Source organism: Anneissia japonica, unplaced genomic scaffold, assembly GCF_011630105.1.
Source record: "Anneissia japonica isolate Jap-2015-1 unplaced genomic scaffold, ASM1163010v1 scaffold288189_len579620_cov203, whole genome shotgun sequence".
In the NCBI taxonomy this organism is placed as follows: Eukaryota; Metazoa; Echinodermata; class Crinoidea; order Comatulida; family Comatulidae; genus Anneissia; species Anneissia japonica.
In genome coordinates this window covers 373,820-400,475 of record NW_022730403.1, presented here as the reverse complement: position 1 = coordinate 400,475, position 26,656 = coordinate 373,820, and the positions used below count along the sequence as shown (strand labels likewise).

At 33.5% G+C, this 26,656-nt stretch overlaps 1 protein-coding gene across 1 annotated transcript; it reads right to left on the bottom strand.

The window, feature by feature from the left end:
• Positions 1–1,262: 1,262 nt before the first annotated feature.
• LOC117114944 (homeobox protein PKNOX2-like) lies at positions 1,263–25,354 on the bottom strand. Its single transcript, XM_033258576.1, has 9 exons — positions 25,248–25,354; positions 13,585–13,769; positions 11,003–11,174; positions 9,718–9,924; positions 7,486–7,623; positions 6,816–7,208; positions 5,549–5,625; positions 4,947–5,131; positions 1,263–4,156 (listed from the first exon to the last, which is right to left on the bottom strand). Exons 2-9 carry the CDS (start codon positions 13,767–13,769, stop codon positions 3,939–3,941), a joined length of 1,575 nt encoding a protein of 524 aa, XP_033114467.1. The 5' UTR covers positions 25,248–25,354; the 3' UTR covers positions 1,263–3,938.
• Between the last annotated feature and the right edge of the window lie 1,302 nt (positions 25,355–26,656).

Below are 26,656 nucleotides of genomic sequence, written 5' to 3'. Positions count from 1 at the left end.
ATGAGAAAAGTAATGATTCAAATTACAGATTACGGATTCGGACAAACTAGAGTTCGGACTTCCATCGAACTACTTTTGAGACCGTGTACCCTAAACAGGTCATTTATAGGGTGTATGCATTTATGAATCATCCCATGATATTTTTGTGTTTCCCAATTACCTTGGACAGTGCATGCCTTATCTTTTAATTTTTAATGTCCTCTTTAACACCAATAGTTTGCAGGCTATTTAATATCCATGTTCAGTTCACATTTACTAATTATATCTATAAATATTAGCGTTTAATCTTTGAAAACATTCTTCACGTTTTAAGGTAGGCCAGTATTAGATCGCAGAGTTGAATTTTCAAAGTGCATTTTAACGTTACATAGATGTTTAAAATGTTTGTTTTAAATAGGCATAATTATATGTAGACTTATGTATGCGTTTCCCTGTTTCACCTGTTATTAGAATAACATTATTATTATTATTACTGTTATTAGAATGACATTCAATTTTAATTTTTTTTTTTTTTAAATGGTTTAAGGATTGAACTGTTCCATATTTGCATGTAAAATAACCGAGAGCAAATATAAAAAAAAAATCAGATGAAAAATATTTAGGGCCTGTTGAAACCCACGCTAGGCATAATGATCTCACCCTAAATAAGGAAAACAATTTGGTAGTTCAAGAACAACCCATCCTCCACACCAGACTAATCTTTTTAACATCTAAGCCTAAAACAGTTAAATGACTAAAACATTAGTTTGAAGGACTAATCATTACTTTCAAGCCTGTACTGCTATCCACCTTTCTAGTACAATACTGGTATTAGCAGAGACCTATCAACATAATAATAATAATAATAATAATAATAATAATAATAGTGTAGTTTTATATAGCGCACACATCCATCTAATGTAAGATGCTCAGGGCGCTTGATATGTGGACTAGGAACTCGATCAACATGAGGGTGTTGCCTCAACCCCCTTCCCTAAAAAGGTTCTCCCCCAAATTAAAATTTGCTGAGCAGAACAGTTATGAATAGTGAAAAACTTATCATCATCTTATTTTGCCATATAGTGCCCACCTCACTTAATCTTCAGCTACACATCTAGATGTGTATAAGAGACAGCCCCATGACACCCCATGTCAATAGTCCTAGATCATGGTACTGTATGACAAAGACAAAGTATTTGCTTATTTTTAATATTGTTAGCTCTGAATACACAAGGCACCGTAACACAGGTTCGACTTCCTAAAAAAACACCATTCATCTTGCCTCAATTTATGCTGATATTTATTTACACATGTTACATATTCACAAATGTACTTGAAATAATTGTCCATCAATTATTTTTAAAAAACTAGTGAAAACATCAAATACCTGATATTTGAAAAAAATAACTGTTTAGAATATTGCTTATGAATATTCAAGTAACATTCTCTTCTTGAATAAGGACTTAAAACCAGCTTGTGTGCACTTCAAAGAACCCATTGCAACTCTTGGAAGAGTAGGCGGTGCCTCCAACCAAAGAGTATAAATAGAACAAGAGAGCTTACTCCTGTTTTTGAAAACGTCATGCCTGCGTAGGACACCCACTGACGGTTGTATGCACGTCAACATCATTAGGCCGACCAGCCCTCCTTAAACTAACGTTAGAATACCGCACTTTCGGCGGTAAAGAACAATTAAAACCTCATAAAAAGGCAGCTAATCCGTTTACCCATAATTGAATCCAAGGACACCAGTGTTAAACACTCAGTACTTATCCTTGATAATGTGTTTAATCCAATTAATATAGTGAGATAATGTAAGTTAGTTTATTGAGGGCAGGTTGAGCTAATGTGAAGCTACACAGTGCCTCCACAGCTGCTACAGTAGTCATAAACCACGTCCATATCCAATTCAGCACAATGATGCAAGTTATGAGGTATTCTCCTCCCTTTACCTTACAAACCAAGACAAAGTTATGCACAAATATTTGCTTATACCATAATAAATAATATTTTCTGTTTAATAACCTTGTCAGATATTAATTTTCTTTGGAATTTTCATAGAAATGTTGCTTTGAATATGAATCAAATTATAATAGCAACTTTAAGTAAGTCTATAATACTGTCGTCAAAACACATTTTGAAACCTGTTTTCAATATTTAAAATACATTGATAACTTACTCTCTTAAAAGAGATCAAATATTTAAAGAATTGCCATTATTATTTTTATTGATTTAAATTTTAATTAAAATCCAAATCATCAATGTAATTAATGATATAATCAATTTATAAGTGAATTAAAATCATCAGAAAAAAATATCTACATTTGAAATGAATGCAGAACCTTAATGATCAATTGTAAACCTGATGATAGACAATTTGAATATTAAAACATGATACTGACTGCTAATGAATTAAGTTTAATAATTGCAAACAATGCAAATTATTAATTTATTAATATTATTAATCAATGCCACAGACGGTTTCTACATTATCATCACCCTCCTCATTCATATTCTCCTCATAAAATCTCATTCTACTGATCATCATCTTCCTCTTTCACCATAATCTCATCATTTTTATCATCCTCATTTATCTACATCATCCTCATCCTTATTATGATTGTTGGCCCATCATAAGCAAAACTATGCTTATATCATTTTGATAACAACATATGTTATGTTATCAGTATTTAAATCACAGAAAATAAAAAAAAACCCACCAAACCCAATAAATGAGCCATAAAAATGACAATCGTTATTGATTTTGTTTGGATAAATCAATTTTTTAAAGGACAGTAATCATGATATTTTTTAAATATGAAAACAAAAACCTTCCAAAATAATTTTTGCGAATTGAATGCCAAGCACAGATGGCGTGATACGATCTTTAGCCGACGAATCTACCTCTGCTCTTAATGAGAGTTTGAAGATAATGCCGCCTGCTTATTAGACCGAGCGATCCGATATGCATGCCTCGTCGCAGCGCATTCTCCATGGAATCACGGCCAAAAACCAGTGATTGCTCGGCTTGCTATTATATCTAAACCGGACAATATTAACTACAGTCAATTTTACAGATATCATTGGTTTCATTACCAATTGTGAAAGACAATAAATAAATATATTTTGATTCTGAGACGCAATCTTGAATGGTTATTATATTCTTTAAACAAATTTAGAATATACTTATTTACTCTAACAACAGATTAGTGCTTTCACAACCACTTGACCTGGTTTGGCAGTTTCAATGAGAAATACCAAAAACAGTATCCAATACTGGAAGGAAGTTCACTTAAGTATGGTAACTAAAACCAAAGAGAAAATAGATTTTCTCTATACTAAAATGGAGTTCACAACAGCTAGGGTAATATAAGTAGTAAAATGTTTGCCAATATAGCACCTTATGCACACAAAATTAAAAAAAGTTAAAATAATTAAGAAAATAAAACAAACTTTCAACAGTTATTTTTAACAAGTACATTACAATATCGTACTTGTCTATACATTGCACACTATAGGAGGAAATAAAGATGTTATCGGTCCTCAAATTTACAAATTGGCATTTAATTTGCTATTTATGCTCCTTCAAGTTATACTAAGATCAAGTTTTCAAGTTGAAACTCATAAGATTTGATGGTGCTTCTAGCTTGGATTACATCACCAGATTAATTCCTAATTTGTTTTACTCAACAAGGAGTCGGTGGGCAAAAAGCGAACAAGTGTCCGATGTCTTGGCCAGTATTTTCATCTTCAGAAGACTACTCAATCAATCATCATTCCCTTGTGTTGATATTACTGCTAAGCAAGAGGGTGATCTGCTGCTATTCTTCACCATTGCACCGCAGCACGTAGTTTTTCTCCCTTCCTCAGAACCTGACACAGTCAATCACATTGTATAGTCATAAATATAATTGCCTGATACATAAAAACACATACATCTTTTTTGTCAAGTATAAATGCTATTCAAGGTCATCATGCAAGCCCAGTTCATCCGATGACATATCAGACACGCAACTGTTCTGACGATTTGCTTCACCGTTAACAACCATGTTGTCTAATGATGGCGATCTTGATGGATGTTGTCCACCAGCTGCGATCGGTGACATTTCCTCTTCCTGCATCGACTCCATCGCTTCTACTGCTCCAGAACTGATAGCTGCTGATGTCACGACATCACCTTCAAGAAAAAATCATTTAAATAAAATAACTAATTATTCCAAAATTCATAATTTATCAATGCGGAATGACATTTACTAAGTCAAAGAAAGTACCATTTGCAAGCCACTGCTATCTTAAACAGAATCAACCACAATAAATAATAAAATAAAAACAAAACAATGCTTAATGAACTTTTCCGGAGTGTCAATCGAACTTAACAACTGAGCAATCAGAACAAGGCCAGGATTACACACGCATCTAATAAGCACACGTGTTGTCCCCTAAACACACATGTTTTTAAATGTTTTAACACTGTCGTTTTGTGGGACCTCAAAAATATGCAAGGGCGGGGCTTAGTGGAAAGATCCATTGATCGTATATTACTACTACAACAGAATGATGACGATTTTACATTCATAGTTTCTAACCACAGGATGTAACCATGATTCATTTACAGGAACATCTGGCCATGCACCGTTCCGATATCTTTCCTATTCAGGACATAGATTTAAACCCAGCCTGAGGGCTAATAGTAAGCAAGTCAAAATAGTACCTTCAAGACACTCAAGGTGGTTTTTGAGGTGAAGTTGATTTGATCAAATTAATGCCAGGTTTCCTTAAAGTCGCTACACTGTTACTACAGTGATTTCAGTGCAATCGTACTGCATAGCAGTTCCTGATGCAATCGAGAAGGCTCCCTTCGACCGACCAATTAGCATCACCGAAAGCTGTTTGTGAAAGCGCGTAGCGATTATATGGAGACCAAGATTAATGATCATTCCAATGACAATTTAATAGAGATTACTTACTGACTGGTGTGTTGGACTGCTGTGCCTCGGCTCCTACCCTGACTTGACCAAAGTTTGCTAGTGATTCAGGCCAGAACCTCTGACTGGATGGACGACTTTGGGTTTTATTCTTTTTTACCTTTGCTGCTTCTGGGTTACTAGCATCTAGCATTGGTTGTAGTATCCTCCTCCTTGCATTGATGAACCTGAAATTAATTAATTAATTAATTTGAAAATATGTCATTATAAATATTATTTTATTGGCATAAATTTTATGATAGAAATTATGATAGACTAAACTAGCTAGAGGTACTGTAGAGACGATAGTGTTTCAGTATATTAACAGTATCAAACACAGTAATACAGTATAAGGATTTAATAACATAAAATTTAACATTAATCTGGCTTATGTGTGCTAAATAATTCTATATTATATTTAATTAATTTGAAAATATGTCATTTTTTCATCATAAATATTATTTCATGATAGAAATTATGAGCTACTGTATATTAACAGTCATCAAACACAATAATACAGTATAAGGATTTAATAACATAAAATTTATCTACGATTAATCTGGATTTTGTGTGCTAAAAAATTCTATATTCAACTTAATTCTTACCAATTGTTAACTTGTAGTAATGTTAAATTTGTTTGTGATGCTATTTGCCTTTTTTCGTCTTCTGTTGGATACGGATGCTTAAAAGAAAGCAAAGAAAACATTCATTCATTTATTACATAATGGTAAAAAAATATACAATAATACATTATGATAATACATAATAAAATAAATGTATTGTTATGTACTTATTAAATATAAGTTATTACTTTAATGACCATTAATGGGATAAAAATTAGAAGACCCCACATAAACACTTCAATACAGAAAAGATAAATAAATAATATTACAGCTTTGTAGCTCTGTAGTCTGTCCAGACTATCAAATTTTATTTGACAAAAATCTGTTGTATGCCCATATATAATCATGATGTGCCTATATATGGTCATGATGTGCCTATATATGGTCATGATGTGCCTATATATGGTCATGATGTGCCTATATGTAGTAATGATGTGATGTCATCACAACCATATTTAAGCACATCACATGCATTTGTCATATAAAATCTGATAATGTGGAGAGGGCTTCAGATAAATTCGAACAGAACATTACTACATTATTATGAAAGCAAAAAGATTACAACGCTATGGGATAAATCCGTTATTTCCAATTGTCTGTACTACTAGTACATATCAATTTGTTTTACTTGTTTTGACCACATAAAAAAACAATTTTAATAATCCTCGTAAACCAGATCAAATCCGCTGAAACACACTAATATCGCCTATATTTTCGTAATTCAACCCAAAAATGATGGAGCCAAATATTTGAAAACAAATATTTTGTAAATTGTTTGCCTTCTATAACCCGTTTCAACCTAATTTATCAAACCTCTAGTTTTTTGGTTACGGGTTTTGTAGTAAATACAGTCAATGTTTGGAAGAGGCGCTAATGGTTAAGAAATAGGGTGATTCCGCAGCGACGTGTTTGCAGTTAAGTAGATCAAACAAATTGATATGGTTCACTCAATGCACAAACAAACTTCACTCCCACTAAGCATTTAGAAATTATAAAGTACTGTACAGACTAACGCGGCTATACTTTTTATTCATCACTAAGCATTTAGTAATTGAAAAAGTCTGTTATGTATGTAATATTATACAGGCTAATAGCATTAAGTCAAGTATGTGCCATATAATGTTAAGTCATTTGAACTTAGCAATATTAAGGCAGTTAACTGCTTGAACACAACCAGTTATTTTATAACTAATAGCCATGTCTGACCTCTGACAATGCTACATTGTTGAAACTTATATCAAATACTTACAACTATATGCTGGAAGAGCCATGATCTCATAACATTTGTTGCATGCTTGGGTAGCACACCACGTTTATTTTTCTTGCGGTTCATAATATCATCGTACGGATCTGTCAATCCTAACGCCATTTGGTTAGATTGTGAAATTGGTATTTGGTTCATTCCCTGTTGCAGCCCACTTGGTGGAAGGCCAATCTGTGAAATGGGCGTTGAGCCATGGATGATTGGTACAATGGGCTGGTGTTGGTTCAAGGGCTGCGGTTGACTAGGCTGGATCTGGACGGTTCCTGGAAGAGCCTGTGTGACTATTCCTTGTGATGTCATCACCCCTTGTGGAATTACTGGAGTATAAACTACCTGACCTGCATGGTTCAGAAGGGCTTGAACTTGTGGTTGTTGAACCTAGAGATATTATTCCAAAAAAAATATATGGTTACCATATGTACACAAGCAACAACTTATTAAAATACAAATACTGTATATACATAATGGATTGGTCCACTGAACATTCCCCATGGGATCAGAAAAGGCTGCACATGGTGCATGGGAGTTTATTCATCTAATGATCACGGATAATTAAAAAAATGGAATGAAGCCCTATTGTTGGCGGATATTTGCATTAGATTCTATTATTATTATTATTATTATTATTATTATTATTATGCACAAGAGCACCAACCTGTTGATGAGATGATTGTGTTGGTTGCTGTAGTATTATAGCGCCACCACTGTTACCACTTGACCCAGAAGGAAACAACTGATGGTGTTGTTGATGTGATTGCTGGTGCTGTGGTATATTTTGCTGTGAAGATGGACCCTTGAAAACAAAGATATGAAGGAAAACCGTTAATTGTCAAACACAAGTGTCAAACACATGAGCCTGCATTATTCTTTTGAATACATTCAAAATGTCAACATCCTAAGCTATCCACTCCAGTGATTGGCTGTAAATCAACACATGATTTAATTTGCAATCACATGACTATTCAAAAACCATTCTAACCAGAGCCTTGCAGGTGCCAATGTTCCTATGCATGATACCAACCATATTTTCGATTTTTTTTCAAGTTAAGTTTTATACTTATGTTTTAATTGTATGTACTGAGGGTCCCAATTGATCAGTTCAGGCTGGACGGACCACTCTCACAAAATATTGTTGAAATAAATAAATAAATGAGATAATCAGAAAATTGGGTTGGCTCAAATTTGTGTGGCGGTTGAAAAATTCAGGGGGAGTCTTTATGGCCCAAAATAGTGATTTTAGACCACATTGGTAATGTAATTTGATAGGCAAATTACAGTAATATTTTTAGCAAATTTCTTCGAAAAAGTTTCGTAGGCTTAGGGCCTAGCTAGGTATACAGTATTTTCATTTTACAGTAGTTTGGAACGATATCGCACTTAAAATGTACAATATTCATTTCACTACCCGACAAACCCCGAACTTTATTCATGCATTACATGAATAGTTTCTTCTTCTGTACTCCAACATCACTGGCGCATGGTAACAACCAACTGGCAGACCATTTCCGGTCACACATTACTCTCCATAACGCAGCACCCCCTAGTTCCGTGTCCTCTGGGTATAAAGTATTTTCATTTTACAGTAGTTTGGAACGATATCGGGAGTGGGGGAGCTGGCAGTGGCCTACTAGACTACAATTTATTTGAAAATAGCTTGGGCCGGATCGTCCACACCAGTTGGGCCCAAATCGTCTGTCACCCGAGGTTTTCATCACGATGATCAAGAACGTACACGATCTAGGCCCTAGGCTAGGCCTAACCTTGCTGCCGTCACTCTGCTACGTATACTACCGCATAACAAAGAAACCGACCCACGCGGTACATTATTTACACACATTATATATGTATTAGACGATAACACGATATCATTGATTAAACGATCTACCACCCTCGCATCGCAGTAACTACTATGCCTTATGTTTTTGTGAAAAGCCTAAGCTAGATAGTTGTTATGTACCCGACAGTCGGCTGCCTTTATATCTTCACTTGTCTTCAGTTTGCATTCAAAGGGTACACTGCAGCATAGCCAACTGTCGGGGATACCTTCATATGACTACTCATACAGCAGAAAAAAACGTTGCATGGAGGTAGCGAAAAATGGAGATCTAAATGAAAAAACGATGTATTTCAGCAAGTATTAAAATCGTTTTCTTTATTTTAGGCCTTCTTCAAAATGCCTATCCCTACAACAGTTGATGATTTTTTTTTTGCTGCAAAACCAAAATAGTTTCATCCCTGCTGACTTGCTGATCGGTTAGCGCGAGCTTTGAACTTCACATCGAACTTCGCATCACGAGGTAAAACAAAATGTCTTACATGCATAGGAACTAATAATACAGGGAGGCATTAAAAGCTATAAACTAAAAGAACACAAAATGATGAAGCATGCAAATACTTATGCAGTCATCAACATTCAATTAGGTGTTCAATTAACCAGTTTAGCATGATGCATCAATGTAAGTACAGATTAATGGCAAAGCATTAAGGTCTGAAATATTATTCAATATTGGATGTTCAACTCTAGAGTTGTAAAAGGTTTGGATATGAATATAATTATGGTGCATGTCAAACAACCATAGGAACATTCAGGATGTTCCTATTTTTCGCAGCATTGTAAAATAAGCTAAAATAATATCCATATAACTTCTCAACATCATCACCTACTATCACTTACATTTATACCTAGACTTGCGACAAGTCCCTTATTTTTGTTCTCATTGTGGACAGCACCACCAATGAGTATGTTAATTTAAAGACTGAATAAAAAAATCTGAAAAAAAAAACGGAAGTCGAGTATGGGATGCCAATTGAATTTGGTATGGCGTGCACTAAGTGCAATAAAGAAAGTAATACAAAATGAGGGTCTGGAACTAAGGCTAATTCATACCTGGCTTTGACTACTAACAGGTGATGACAGCATATCTCGATCCGAGTCATTAAGGAAATTTGGTGAGTTTTCCGAGCGTAGTAGGTTGTCGCTCGCCATCTTGCCTTTTAAGCATGTGATGTACCGATGACAGAAGTCCTTGCACAGTTCGTTGACTTTTTCTAACTCTAGTAAATGGATTCTTAGAACTTGTATTGCTTTTACCATCTGAAGAAAGGACATGGATCATTAAAAATAATAATAACAATGGCAACGCTATCTCAAAACTGGGGCGTGCACCTTCCTCCTCTTCTTCACATCTCTTCATAAATTATATTTTAGTTTCTTTAGTGGCTAAAAAGCACCTTAAGATGGCATTTACTGTGGAAGATACTATAAAAATACAAGACCATTGACAATATATCTATATGACAACAATAATGTGGAAATATATAAAGAACAAGTTAGTTCTATGTGCTACACTACTCGAATACATAAAGAAAATCATATCACCATATTTTAATGAAAAGTATGGATTAGTAGTATAGAACAGCATCAGATGGAGTAAATATTTCAAAACATAATTTTTATAATTTTTTGGCTTAACAACATGAATGAAATTTGACATAATTTGTATTGAATGAGTAAAAAGCTCTCATTCAGTTTTCTGTCTGAAAACAACTTATTTACACTGACATTACGACAGTGATGTTGCGTATTTGCAAACCAAATCACTAGCTGTCTATTTATCCCTAATCAAATAATACCTCGTACGAAAGAAATGTTGTAATGTAGAATATGATCAGCGCTGATTGTTAATGAATAAAATACTATATGATACATGCACTCCATAGGGAGTAAAGCTTTAATGTGTATGAGTAATAGGTAATAATGTGCACTCAGAGACTGGATATCACTCGAGTAGAACGTTACACTATATTCAATATGGAATTACATTTCTGAATAAACTGTAGAAAACATATACATGAATAATGTACCAACAATAAAACATAGTGAAATTTACAATATAACAACAGGGAGTTTAGGCCTGAACAATTACAATTAATATTTTGACCTTAATGCCCACCAAAAAAGTTAAAAAAAATAAAAAAAACCAATGAGAAAACGGTGTCAGAATACTGCAGCCAATGAGGTATCAAAACAGTGTTGGTGACAAATAATTTATAAATTATCAACTGATAAACAAAGGACGTAATTAAAGAAAACAACTGATGATAGTTATTGTTTATGTTAATATCAAATAAATAAGCAAGTTTATATGCATGCCTTTAAGCATGCATCTTACCAGGTTGTCTACTTCGGAATCATCACTGAAGAATGCTCTGCCTGCCTGCTCCTGCCGATGTACAAACTCTTCAATATCCACATCAAAGCTGGCTGATGTTGGTGGGTCTGGACTCTGTGTTGCTTGCTCACACTTCTCAAAAAGTAGAGACATCAAAGGGAACAATGGATGCCTGAAAATAAAAAATAACACTATAAATTCAATAAAAGTAAGATTTTAACTAGGAAATAAGAAATAGTTGTGACGGTCCATGAATTTTACTATGTATGACCATTTCCTTTCTGTCTCATATAGAGTACTACAGTGTTACGTCACGATACCATGTGATACTACTCTGTTGCTATCGTTGCAAAATGCGTTCAACCGGACACAATTTTCACCACTGACAAACCATTGATCCCAATTTCTAAAGTAATTATTAAGATGTTGTATCTTAGTTTTTCTTTGTAAATTTTAATTGATGATTTAATGTGTGTTAGATAACTAATATAATGCGAGCGCTTCTGTGTTTTTAGCACATTTTGCTTAGCATTTGGTTGAAAGCTTCAAAGAAGCTTCCTTTGTTTTTGTAGGTAAGTTTGATCAGTAGGGTAAGGATACTTTGATCCTTAGTTTATTCATAGCTATGTCACCTACTAGGGGTAATCTTTTGATTGGTCAAACACTTTTGGTACTTATGCATATAAGCTTGCAAATATGGATAATTTTTCATTCCTGATGATGACATAATTAATGCCGAAATATTGAATCCCGACACGATGGCGTGCATTTCAATACTTGGCGTATGTATTATACTATCTTATCTGAGATTAATCAGTAAACCTTTCGGTTTTTGATGGTAAAATATTATATTTTAAAATGCCTATTCCAGAGAGCCTATGAAGTTATTCAGGCGTAATGAACGGTAACCAACGTCTGGTTGGCTACAGAGGGTGACACGACCGTGGTACTCTGCAGTAAATACAGTAATTTTTAATAAAAATAGCTGATATTTGTTTGCTTTGACTGTTTCTTTTCATTCGACTTTAAAATAAACTAAGTAATAAACTTCTGTTTATCATTTTATTCAATAACTGAATACACATCAAAATCAATATTTTCCTGAGAATTGGGAGAAACATAATAAAATACATGTTCATGTTAAAATTGTTTCAGATGAGGCAAACAAAATGTACAGTAAAGAATTTTATGTACAGGAGACTCCCTGTGAATTATGGTGCAATAATTATTATGGGCTAATAATTGTGGCTCGCCCAAGTTGAGGCCATTGGTTATTAACACCGAAAAATAGTTTTTATAGTATCAGTAATCAAATATCTAATTCAAATTTATGATATAAAATATAAAAACTTTTTTTTTCTTGTTGAAAATTATGACCTGAATGATGTCATCCCAATCGATGTGAACATACAATAAGACAAAATTAGCTGAAACTCATTCAGACGCTTGAATGACTCTTCGGAGAGGAACTAACAATGTGATGTGGAACAACAGATGTTATACCTCAAAAGATTTTAAGAACAATGTGCAAAAATTAATGCATTATCAAGTTTTTGATTACTAAACAACAGTCTGCCAGATGTTGTCACAGACTTAGAAAAGGTGACAAATTATCAAACTCTTTTTAATCATTAGTAGGTTAATGATCACAACGTTTGGCATCTTGAATTTATGTGGATTTGATTTCTCCATGTGCATTTTTTTTCTCAGCTTTAGCTACTGTTTGCTTACTTACTGCTGGTATAGGCTTACAGAGGACATAACATTTTTCTATTTGTGCAAGCACTATACTGCACACTTAATTAAGAAACAAGATTTTTACTTACATGTAGGAGTGGACATGTTTATTTTATGAGAAAATTCCTGGCATTTTTATTTAAAACTGACAGCCTAGGGTCCCGCCCAGAGTAGGCACCATGTTGCAACTACATTCCTCTCCTAGTTCTCATTATGATGATCACTAGGCCAACATAAACAAACTTTATTATGCACTTTAGTCTTTTTCTTAATAATGTAGAGTGTTTTTGCACCAATAGTTTATATGCTGGAAGCGCTGACAAGCTCAGTGACAAGCTCAAGGGGTTATGCTTGTTAACTTTTCATGAAAGAATGAATCAAGGACTGTTGATATAAATGTGTCAGTGAACCTGTGAAGGAGCAGAGTACAATTGTAGTCTAATGCAAATATTCAATATCATTAACATAATTCTTGCCCTCCTTCTGCAACTAACTACTTCCAGTAGGCCTGACACAGGACATCACTTCAGGAGAGTGGTTGCACACTTTTTTTTTATAAGAACATTGAGGCTGAAATTGCTTTAAAATTAAGAACAAAATAAGGACAAATTGAGGCTGAAGTAAAATTTCAAAGGTGGTTTTAATTTCTAAAAAATAGAAAAACCAAACTTATGTGTACCTTACTTGCAGTAGGTGTGACTATGTAATTAAAATCATCGGTAATACAAAATACTGTAAGAATATTTTGAGTCTGAAATCTTACTGGTTGTAAAAAGTGTAATACACCACACACACACACACCACACACCTTATACCAAGTGATAGAAAAATGCTTTAATTCTTACCTTTTAACAGATCTTTTATCATTCTCCATCTGTGTATCAACGATGATACCAACTGCAGGAGCAGACGATGCCTGACTGGTGGCTTGCTGTGGCGCAGCAGCCTGTTGCGCTGGTACTTCACCATCAACAGGTTGCTGCACGAGTGCTGTTGCGAACATGTCTGGTGACTGAGTCGTGTGTGTCATCTGTAAGAACAAACACATACAGAACTATTTACATTTACAAGAGTCAAATTTACATTTGTGCAGATACAGTGTAATTTCAGGACTGCAATTATTCATAAATTATGCAGGATATTATGTTTATCATGTATTGAGATTGAGGGGCCAGTAATTCAATACAATATTCATTATTGATAGACATCAAAATACAAAGTCATTTGCATTAACTATTTTTTTCTTAATACTCTGCCACGTTTTCGAAAAAAACAAAAAAGTAGATTTTAATTGTAGACATTTAGCTACAGAAGAAAATAAGATTCTTCAAATGACGGCTTTACTATGTTTTGAAAATTTCAAAAATGTTAGGAAGTTCTAGCACGTCCATTTGATTGAAAGTGACAACATAAATTACATGTTAAAAGGGAGAGGATACAAGAAGCAGAACCATAATACTTAGACGGGATTATTTCGGATCATGATAAGAAATAAGGCAAACCAGCTGAATGACAAGGGGTCAATTCGGTAGTTCTCAGCAATTAAACATTAATTGCTTTATTATTATTAATAATAATCTTTTTCATAAATTTCACAGTACATTGATACAATGATAGAGTATGCAGAGAGAGGGTTAACAGTGTATTTTTAATTAAATAAAATAGACATAATGATCAATCAATCAACTAGGTTTTGTAAAGTAATATCCAAGGCAGAATGCAATGATATCAAAAGTGACATCAGTCATTATTGTGTACTCCTTCAGAGGTTAAAGGTCAATGGAAGCAAATGACTTGTACTTTTGAGCTAACTCTGCATGAGTGGGTCAGCCTGCATCTGTCACCAGTGGCGATTCCAGGAATTTCGAAAGGGGGGTCTAGGGAGAGACTTCCACAGATGACAACCCCAGCCCCACAATGGTTGGGGCTGAGGCAAGAAAATTATGATTATGGTATCTCCAGATGGCGGAAATGAATAAATTAGATTACTTTTTTCCATTTTACTCCATTTCCTCTCCCTATCCCATGAATCCGACAATGGTAAAAAAATTTCATTCAATTTTCTAAGCCTGCTGTCAAATCGATTTTACATATTACTTAGTTACAGATAATAGTTTGTCAAGTAATTATTGCATCTGATAATTTTGTCTGATTGAATTACTGAAATAGTGATGATGCTGGTTGGAATGGCATACTCAAATTTTTTATTATCACTTCTGAGTTTCAAATTTCAGTACTAAATTTGCCTTCTGGTGTCTGTTCAAGTATGGAATGGAAGCAAAATGATGCTTTCAGTGTAATGAGTAATGACATGAATGCTGTGAGTATGTCATGTTGTACACAAAGCCTTGAAACAACAACTTATAAATTCCACAGAAAAGGTGTGGTCATTATAATGGCAAATGAAATCTCGCAGTTCCAAAATAATAGAATAAATTATGTTTATCTTAAAACAGTTTACTTAAAACTACTGTACATGCCAACAGTATCAGTTGTTCCGATCATGTAAATATATATTATTTTTGTTTAGCAAAGGAAACACTATATAAATTTAGTTTTTAAGATAAGTTTACTTAAAATTACAGTTCCGTTGCCTATGGGTACATAATTCATCCATGTGCGCACCATACTCCAATTGCAGACTGTGGTTTACGTCCTACTGTAACAGGTACAGTTGGATTTCCAATTACTTTGTTACTTGACCAATGGGGGTCACAGAGGTCACACTGAGAACTAAAAGTTTTCTTTTGGGGAGTCTTCTCCATATCCTGTAACTGTTTTAAAGCATAATGATGTAATTTAACCATTGAGGTACAGTATATCTAAATGCCAACATTCATTCATGCTTGAAAAGATACAATTACTGTCCTTTCAAACAATTTTTACATAGTTTTAAAAAGTGCTAGCTACCTCATTATTGACTTTATAAGGAAAAGGATGGTATTATCTGAATAATATCTAGAAAACATGGGATGAGGCTAACTCCCAATGTGAGCATTGTGTAACACTGTAATTACAATATTGCATGGTGGTCACTGCACACAGATGAATACCGTATGCGCATGAAAGATGAAGTTTAACAGAAGTTCTTTGATCAGGTTGAGGATCAGGTGGAGAGAGTCCCTTGGTGCTGATTTGACAATACAAGCACAGACTGCAAACTTTCAACACTATCCCTGCCACTCAACCTGTTACCATGAGGATGGGTGATGATTGACAACTTGGTTCTTATCTATTATTTGTATTTGGTAAAATGAGAGCTAGTTGTCAACATATTATTGCCTTTGTATGCTCTTATGCATGGGGAGATAGACTGAATTTCCTTATTCCTGCTGCCCCAACAAATTAAACTACAGTATACTACGGGACTTCACATCATTTTACCTTTTTAAATTGTCTACAGCCAAGATCATATTTAGCGAAGTACTGGGAGTTGAAAAAGTTCCTCAATGTTAAATACTAATACTAATATATACAACGAAACTAACAAAATGCCAACCAGTGTAATAATACACAAAATTCTGAGGGCTAGCATCATGGTTTCCAACTTCTTCAGATCATCAACTTCATATCAAGTTCATCAAGGACTGACTGATAACATACAACGGTAATAACAATAGTAATAAGGGGAAAAAAAACCACCATATTGGTGTTTTTCACAAGGCTGTTTTTGCAAAATGATACAAAGAAAATGAAGAAACTTAAATATCAAAAATATTTGTTGGTCATTCAATTAAAACAATGAAGTTGCTTTTACTTACTATTACCATAAAAGAAAAAAAGAAACAAAGAAATTAACCAATACATTTGTTATATAAATTGTATACTCTAAGGAAATCCAATGGGATTCAGAGTCAGTGAAATGGTGGGTTTAAGCAAGTGTGACCAAGCTGTGATAAAAACAATATAGTTAATCATTTTCACCACTTGTTAACTCAGTTGGTAGAGACTCCAAACAGAATTGGAGGGTCTTGGGTTCATCAGTGGTAATAATGCCGTAGATTTAAAAAAAAGAAACACAAAACAAGAGGGAGCTTTTGATTTGCGCGAAGACGAGAGACGCTAGAACGGAATCACTCATGCATGACCGCTAGCACGGAATCACTCATGCATGACCATCCTACATTCTCGGCATACGCAGATTTAACCAAACTGCGTCTCAGAATCCATGAGAATCCAAGATGAAAACACAACGTTCTCGCATACACAGATGAATTTTAGTGACGTCATATACGTTTTACGCCCTACAGTCGTCGTGCAATTGAAAGCTCTCTAATAATAGCACATCACGTACAGTACTACACAGAACTATTTCTCCCTACCAAAGGTTTACATGAATTACTGTTTTTTTTAAATGTAATTTTTAAAATGTAATCTGTAATGTAGTACTTTTTGTGGGAAAAAAAACCTGCATTTATCTCATTTATAAAAAAAATTAGTGAACTTTATCATATACACAATTAAAAAAGAAATGAATGAGAATATAAGACTCGTATATATATTAATATTTCTCTGAATAATACATTACAAAGACGCACACATTGATATGCATGTCTCGTGGAACTGGTACCACTGCCCTTCTGGAAATGCATCCGCGAGCATCATTAAGTAAATGACTACTGTAGTAATTACTAGATCAAAATGTTAAGTGTATTATATACGTAACTTTTAATTGTGAAAAAATGATAATTACCAGACCTTTAAACATTTTTGCATACAGTACTGTACTTTACCCTTGGCTAGTATGATTAATTTAATGATTTTTGTACAAACAGGTCTGTAAACCTAATTGTTGTGTCCGACTTATTATTTATGGTGGTGTCTTTAAGCTGAATTTAATAAATCAGTGATTTACTGCAAAATTGTTGTATTGATGGTACTGTATATACTCTACTGGACGTACTGTTCTTCAAAATGTACTGTTAAAAATAACTTGGATGTTGAGAGCTGTATGTTACTGTAGTTACATTTACCATTGAAAATAATAGATCTGAGCAGAATTGCTAACATTTACAACTGTGAAAAACATTTATGGCGATGAAGTTGTAGTAAAAAAATACTTTACTACTTTTTTATATGTCTGACTACGTTCTATTAATGTTATCAAAAGTGAATGAATTTAAACAGAAATCAATTTAAACAAACATAGCTACCAGCTACAGGAAACTACCTGACCTTCATAAATAATATTGTATGCATAACCACACTGACCACATGATAGACAGTGCAGATACTGGACATGAATATTTATAAATTGCTGTAAAAAAGAAAGTTTACATTACACCACAGTAGCATGGAGCAATAAAATTAATAAGTGTACATAAAAGAAGCCAATGTATCATACTGTAAATTGGCACCCCTGTAAAAGAAATGATACAGAATACATTGCTGTAATTACAGGCTGTGCTTATACTGGTACAGTACTTTGATTTCAATAATATCCACTATGATACTGTACTTGTACAACATCTGTCAACTGCATTGCTCTGATTTGACAGTCTGTCAAATTCTTCTTTCACATTTTAGGGTCCACTTAGAAATCAAGTAATACTCTCATTATTGCATTCAGCAGCACTGACTAAATAATTTTGCAACACAGATTCAAGACAGCCAATGAGTGATCTGCTATATTTCAAACCTCAAGTTCATCGTAGCTACAGTACTAATCAACCCAAAACTTTTACAATATTGAAATCCATTTTCAGAAACCAAAAATGCAAGTAACCTCTAAACATGTGTTGGGTTTGCTTCGATATTATAAGTGCCACTTAGAATAAGAGTTCTATAATTGAGAGAGCAAGATTTTGGAGTTAATTTACACTCACTGTTGAAGTGACTGGTAATAATTAATGAATTTACAATAAAATACAAATTAAAGAAAATAAGCATTGTCCAATATTCAACTGTATTGTACAGTATTTAATCATTATGGTTTCTTCTTTTGGTTGAATTTTTTAACAGTAATTATCAAATAATTAAATACCTACCTCCTTGTAAGATTTGGCTATGAAAAACAGTACAGTAGACCGTGACTGGGAAATAGTATTAGAACTTGTTGAGTGTACAAATTGACACAGGGTAATTGAAGTAAATTTGCAGTTGCCTATTACTGTTTAATGATTAAAATTGTGTAACAAGTAATGTCGTGTACTCTACACTTCATACAAGTGATATCTGATACAAGTGTTGTATTTCATAGAAATCAATCATCAAAACCCCTTGGTAATTTGAGCATGTTAACACAAGTTTTAAATAGTGTGTTCACATTGATCGTTTGCCTTTTAACACAAACATGTACATAACACTAGTTACAGCTAAGCGGTGAATAGGGTATGCAAGCAAGCTGCTGTTTAAGCATCTCAAAATAGAATTGGTTTGAAACCGTAAATGATCAGGTTGTCTTAAATACACTTTTTTAAAAGAACACACTTTACAAGTCTAACACTTAGGCTTAAATTGACTAAAAACTAAGAACAAATAAGAACAAGTTGAGGCCGAGTTCAATTGTCCAATGAGTTTTATATTTTTTTTTAAATAGAAAAAATGTTTAAAAAGAATGAAATATTACTGTTTACTGTCTACTGTACACCAACCACAACTTGGTTGTTTTGGGCCCAGGTATTGTAAAATTCCCGGTTACGTCCGGAGTTTTGCTTGCAGTGTAGAAGGGGTTGGCCTACAAGTTTAACTGTATTACCAATTACAATGTTTATTAGAACCAGTAAAAAAATCATTTTGAAATTTTAGCCTTAAAATGTTCTTATTTATTTCTTATCTTACACACTTTTCAATAAGAAATTACAATATTAAAACAGCAGTATTTTGCTCTACTGCACCAACTGCACCTATTTTATTTTTTACACCCACCTCTGACAATCTTTAAAAAGCATACAGTAAGTTCGCTAAACAAGGTTTAAAAACAGTCTTGTCTTAAAAAAGATTAAAAACCTCATTTGTGCTTTTACCTTGGCCTCAATTTGTTCTTAGATTTTAAGCAATTGCAGTCTTAGTGTTATAAAATGTGTTATAAAAAAGTGTACAATAAAAAAAAAAATGTTTTGTTTTGTTTATATTTGTAAATTGAAAAACGTGTCATAGTAATGTGTACATTATCATTAATTACAGCAGGAGACCCACAATCTTTCCTAGACAAGAGAGTATTTAGCTATTGACATTAATGGCATTGTTTAACATACTAGAGTAGCATTGCCATAGTAACAATTTAATGAATGGTATGTATCTAAAGTTCAAATTTCTCCATGCCACTTACAACTGGCATTTTAGAGCAAATTATAACATTATAAAATTCACTGAATTGCAATTTTAACCTTAATAATATACAATTGAATTGTCCATTAAAATTAGTATTTGAACATTTATGGTACAGACAGTATACAAATAACTGTAGAAAACCTTTGATGCAGTGTGACTTGGTGTGCTTCTCTGTTGATGAGAAAGAACCATTCTCTTTCAAGATTCAAGATTGATTTATTGACTTCTCCATAAAAAATACAAATGTAATATTAAAATGGACATTTTTTGTTTGAATACACACATTGCCAACAGTACAATTACAGTACAGTATATTAAGATATTAAGTAGAACACGATACAAAATGTTAAAATGCAATACGTTAAAATATTTAATATTAAAACGATATTAAGAATCATTGTAAAAAATTATGAAAGATCCTATGTAAAATAAAGAAAATAGTTAAATAGTAAGAAGAGAAAAGAAGAGCAATAAAATCGTCAAAAAAATTTATATGTTGTTGTGTTATAAATTCTAACGATTTTTGCAGCATCCCAGATAGCAGTTATTTGAGTTCTAATGAAAATTTTGATTATGAGATTTAAAGTAAAGGAGCATACATGTACATTTTATTATGAAAAAATTATCTAAAGAATGGAATGATTTAACTGAATATCATTTATAAAAAAAATGTTGAATCATTTCATATTACCGTTCCATCTGTACAGTATAATATTTATAAGAAACCAAGGATGTATTACTGATATCCTTTAAGTATGCACAGTACAATTTTTAAATTAAACCAATGCAATGAGAAAAACACACCCACTATAGTTTAAAAAAAACAACACCCTGATGCAGCCACTGGCACTGCTGACCAGCTTTTAATGAAAATAGGGCAATACAAAGAGTTGTAGTGGTGAGGAAGTTTATACAAACAATTGAAGGTGAAACAAGTTCACCAACAGGAAGTCTGCACAATAAATTAGCAAACATAGTTTACTTGATCAAAGTTTATATAAACAATTTGTACTATATTTAATAAAGAACCACTCACCAGTTTAGAAAATCATACAAAATATTTGAATGCAGACTGTACAAAGGATAGGTGCATCAGTAATTTATTATTTTGTGCTACTTTTTGTGTACACAAAGTCCACTCATCTTGTATATGTATCTGTTTTTTGTCTTTTGTAATAACCTAGAGTTGTATTAATTATTTGTATAAGCATCCGGAAAATGAATGAATTTATCCATAAACGACAATAAAAGAATATTGTATCTTGCTGTCCTGCCTTAAAATTAGATTTCGGTAAATTTTTAATTGGACATGTGGATGGACTTTTCTTTGATAGTAAGTCTGGATTTACTATTTTTGTTATTAGGTAAGCTAAGCTGTCCGACAGGGGGCTTGGGCTTGTATGCCTACAGAGGGGGGTTTTGGAGGGGTATCCCCCTCCCAATTGAGATTTTTTTTAAATAAGGGACTTCTGGATGGCCAGAAATGGCACACTACGACTTTTTGCTTGGTGTAAGGTGTAAACCTATTTTTAATTTTTTTTTATCTGACTGCCCGACGAGCTCAGCCGGTCTTGACTTGTCCGATGGGGAGGCTTAAGCCCCTCTTGCCCCGCCACCACTACTAGGGGCCCGATGAGGGTCCAGGAGGTGGAGCCCCTTGGAAGCTCTGGCTCCTGTAGCCTTTTATAAGTCGTATCTAATTGATTTTAATTAATGCAATTGACATTTATTTCCACACTACATTTTCAAAATACAGTGGTGGATCCAGGAATTTGAAATACTGTGGAGCTGGGCCTAGGAAGGGACTTCTACACAGATGGAGAGTGTAGACCACAACTCACCTCAGCCCCAACCATGGTGGGGCTGAGGTAAGAAAATTTATGATATGATAATTTTCATTTTTCTCCACATTTAAATTTTGAAAAAAATTAGGGAGGGTGGGCCAGCTGGGCCCCTTGAATCTGCCACTGAAATACTCATCATAACAAGTTTTTAAAATTACCCTGGTAATCATAATTATGCCCGCTTATATATTTCGTAAAAACTAATAACATTAATAAATAATGAATTATTATCTACTGCTTAGCTTGTGACGTATTCAAACCAAGAAAGACAAATAAGAAAAAACTTAAAATAGTCATTATTTTAGTACCTTTGCATGTACTGTACAGTACTTTTAAGATCAATCAAGTGGTTTTCCCTTTTCTCATTTTCAAAATGCTAACTAATTTTTTGTGTGCTTGCAATCTCCTATTTCTCTATTATTACGGGTAGTTAGCATTTTGATTTCTCGAACATAAAGGTGATTTACATAATTTATCATTATCAGTGGCGGCTCCAGGAAAGTGTTCCCCCAACCCCCTCCCCCACGTGGCCGACCAGGCTGGTAAAGAGATTAGCATCCATCAACAAACAAGTTATTACTTCTCCAACTCTTAGATATACTGTGTTTTTGAAAAGTTTGGTTATACCATGGGTTATACCATGCAGGAAGAAAATATTTTCTTCCTCCATGGTTATACAGTACTGTACTGTATTTCAACAAACCAGTGGTGGGTCTCTAATGTTGAAAGATGAAGTGTATCTGATATCTTGTCACTTTAATCAAATAACTTACTTTGTTGTTTAGAGGTGCTTTAAACTGTATTTACATTTTAGTCCTGTGATGCTTAAGCATGATCTCCAGCACCGGTGTCAATCATTTTGAAAATGTAAACATTATAGACTCTCCATCCAAGCCATGTTTCTTTAACTGACTGTTAGGCACCAAGTAACATAAGAAAACCATATCCTCCATTACTACTGTAGGCAGACAGATTTCAGTAACAACAGTCAACAGTGATGGGTCTACTTTCTGCATATTAAGCAGGTCAACTAAATTACTACTGACACAATCAATGTTTTAATTTAATGTCTGAAATATGCATTTCAGATGTATTGCAACTTTAAAAACTAATTATTATTTACATTAAATTATTATTAGAGATATATCAGTGATTATGAAAAATGCTTGGACATATCTGGATACCGAGTTTTCTGAACTGAGTGTCTTGTCATTTATTGTATCTGATTTTAAAATTTATCTTTAAAAAAATGTATAAAAAACCCCAAAAAACATATATATTTCTAAATTTAATAATGATCTTATAATGATGGTAATTGAAATGTTAATTATTTCCTATACAGTATTGGTGATTTAAATTTATTACTGCATTTTCTTTGTGTTTGATTATTATCGGATTATCGGAGAGCCACATCGACAGTAATTTATTTTACTTTTTGGTTATCCTGCTGATCACTGTGGAGAATCATAGACCAACATTTTTTTAATCTTTATTTTTTTTCCTACTGCTTTATCTTTTTATATTGTTTGTAATACAGTATTGTATACAAAATAAATGAATTGAAAATATTACATTTTTATTCATTGCTAGGCTTAATACTATAATTTAAAATTTGTTTTCAACCTAGATAGAAATGAACTAACTTTAAATCTAAAATAATTTATGGCAATTAGTAATGTAAGGTGAGACTGTTTTTATTCCTTGTTTAGTGCACTTATTTTTTTAAAGACCATTGGAGGAGGTCGGAATAAAAATAAGATTTTTTTTCTTATTAGAAAATCGTTTTGCCAATAACATCCAGACGGAGGAGAAAATAAAAATAAAATTTTATTGGTTAAAGTAAAATGGGATGGTTAATGTTCCAAATTTACATAATTAGGAAGAAATTTACATATCTTATCTTTGGAGATTTCAAGGCAGTGGTGGGCGTAATAAAAATTAAAAAGAACTAATTTTTTTCATTCACCTGATGAAGCTAGCGAAAGCTTGTGTTTCATTAAATTTTTGTTAGTCTACAGAAGGTGCTACTGTATTCATTTTGTTTGTATTTTATGCTATAGACTAATACGGCTCCTACTTTTATTATCTAATTTTTTTCTGAAATTTACATTTTTCGTGATGGCTGGTGCGCTAATTGGCCAAAGTTAAAATTTTATTGTTATTCAAAATCATCAATATTTGCAGTCAGCGGGGTCGCTAAACAATGTATAAAAAAGTCTTGCCTAAACCCAAATGATTGTATAATCATTCAATTAGGCATTCTAGGATTAGAGGACAATCAAGTTGTTCGCTATATTGTTGGAAAATAATACAGTACATTTTAGAAAGATACTGTTATAGCCTATATTAACTATAAAAACTGAAAGAGCCAGTCACCAAAAGTGTAACAAAAATAGACTGTACACAACATATAAGTAAGTTTTTTTTGTGCATGACGGTATTTACATTTATTATTGGAAGGAGGTTGATGAGTGAGAAGTAAATAAGAGCCTGTTTTACTCTTTACTGTATAGTCTATAACAGTACTTGTTATTTTTTTTTGTCAAAACAGGACTCAGCACAGCATTTAATTTAATACATTTTTCTAGCATAGGCAACACGAATTCATTGTAAATGGGAGCGAGTGGGTAAAAGGGTAATCACACCAAATAAATAAACCCTTCTATTCAACAACAAATGATGTTTTAATTGAGCAAGAACTCCCTTCATTTGAGGCCCAAGCCTAGCCTAGGCCACTGTAGTAGAATCAACACTGGTTTATTATTACTTGGCTTGGCTATAAATATAGCTGGACTAGGTAGCCTAGGCCTTTAACTAGGCCTAGCCGGCCGTTTTTGTTAACCAATAATGCCTAGGCTACAGGGTAAGGCCTAGGCGTCCTAACTGGGCTAGGCCTAGCCAGCTTTACTCTTATTTTTTGTCATTATTAAAATATTATGAAATAAATAAGCAGTCTAGACCTAGCCTAGTGCAATAAACATAGAACTACAATAATTATAAAAACTTTGCAGCCTCCAGCTGAATGCCAAGATAGGCCTAGGCCGTTCTTGGCGCTCACCTAGAGCGCACTTTTAGATGATAAATCAAGGGAAATGCAACTGTCGAGATGATTAGTGAACCCCTCCCTAAATGCCTTGTGAACGCTTCACTTACAGCGTCCATCAACCACACACACAAAGAGAATCGATTTCAAACATGTCGGACAGGCTATCTCAAACATTCTATTCTGCGAGAATCTCTTTAATTGACGACGAATGAGTGTGTGCATACGAAAAAAATGAAAGCTACAACACCGTAGTAGGTTAGCACACGAAACATAGCATATGCAAAAGCATTAATAAGTTTTCTAAAACCTAAAATTGATGGCGGAAAAAGAAATTTGACTGACGTACCTTCGTGTGTCACTCTCCCGTCAACGCAACGCTTAGCGCGATCAGACAGCTATTTACAACAACGCCGACGGCTGATTGGCATTCATCACGTGCATAATGAATAATTCATATAGGCAAATTTGAATAATAAAGACTATAAGGCGTGGCTTCACTTTGCGCTTTGGCGGGAATAGACAAAAAAGCAGTATTCTTTAATTGTTGGAAGTAACGATACATAAATGTCACTGTCTAGCATTCTCTCTTTCTATTATTCTCATAGACGTCATCAGACGTTATAGCCTACAATCTAAATTAGGCCTATGCAGTATATTTCGTTTCAATATTAAACAAAATATTATTCTCATCAATAATAATTATCTCGATTAATCGTTTATCAGTAATTGTGTCCCGAATGCGGTCTCGACGATGGCTGGATGGATATCGGCTGATATAAAATTGATAAGGAAAAGCTAATATGTAAACGTAACTTAAACAGTTTAAAAGTATGAAGTAAACAAGTTTATATTTTTTAGTTAATTTTTTATCTCGAAATAGTGGTTTTGCTTGGTGCTGGCTGTGTTAAGACTAAAATAAAGTAATATGTATAATCTATATACCGCATAAAATATAAACTATAGGCTCGCTAAGAAATCACAAATAAATTATCGCTTTATATAGAAAAAAATTAAAATATGAAAATTTCTTAGATATTAGAACACAACATAATATGGGCACATAGTGCCGTACATGGATCGAGGATCAAAAACATGATGTCTTTTCACTGCATAATATTTTAATAATTGCTTTACATTGAGGGCGCTACTTAAAATTTTAGGCTTCTCATTAATAATGTACTACAGTCGATGCGTTGGAATGAAAGTTAACGCGTCGTACTCTACTGTCATCGGAGAAAAGTTGCAAAAAAAGCTGTGCATTGCATACTAATTTATTGAAATACACCATTTATCGGTGCAACTCAACAGGGCGGTGCGTCGTACAAACAATACAAAATGTATCTTAACATTAATAGTAATATAGTAAAATAAAGGAAAAATCAGCATGAAAAAAGTTGATAGGTATACGAGTATATTCATAATACAATATACATATATGACACATAATATGCATATAATTATGCAAAATATACACATACATATCTACATATTTGTAACGGATCATATTATATGGTACATCATACTGCATGCGTACATTGTATATCATACGTGCATCAAAAGGGAAACCGAAAGGTCCAATGATTAATCTCAGATAAGAATGATAATACATACTCCAAGTATTGAAATGCACGCGAAATATTGAATTCCAACACGATGGCGTGCATTTCAATACTTGGAGTATGTACCGTATTATACTTTCTTAAAAAGGGAAATGACAGTAATATTTACACAACATAACGGCGTACCCCTGCAGGT

Bases quoted from the DNA above. Each gene is read 5' to 3' on its own strand.
- LOC117114944 (XM_033258576.1), bottom strand. From the start codon at position 13,769: ATGACACACACGACTCAGTCACCAGACATGTTCGCAACAGCACTCGTG. The intron at 11,175-13,584 runs GTAAGAATTAAA...TTTTATTTTCAG, and splicing joins GATAAAAGATCTGTTAAAAG to GCATCCATTGTTCCCTTTGA. The intron at 7,624-9,717 runs GTATGAATTAGC...TTTGTTTTCAAG, and splicing joins CTGTTAGTAGTCAAAGCCAG to GGTCCATCTTCACAGCAAAA.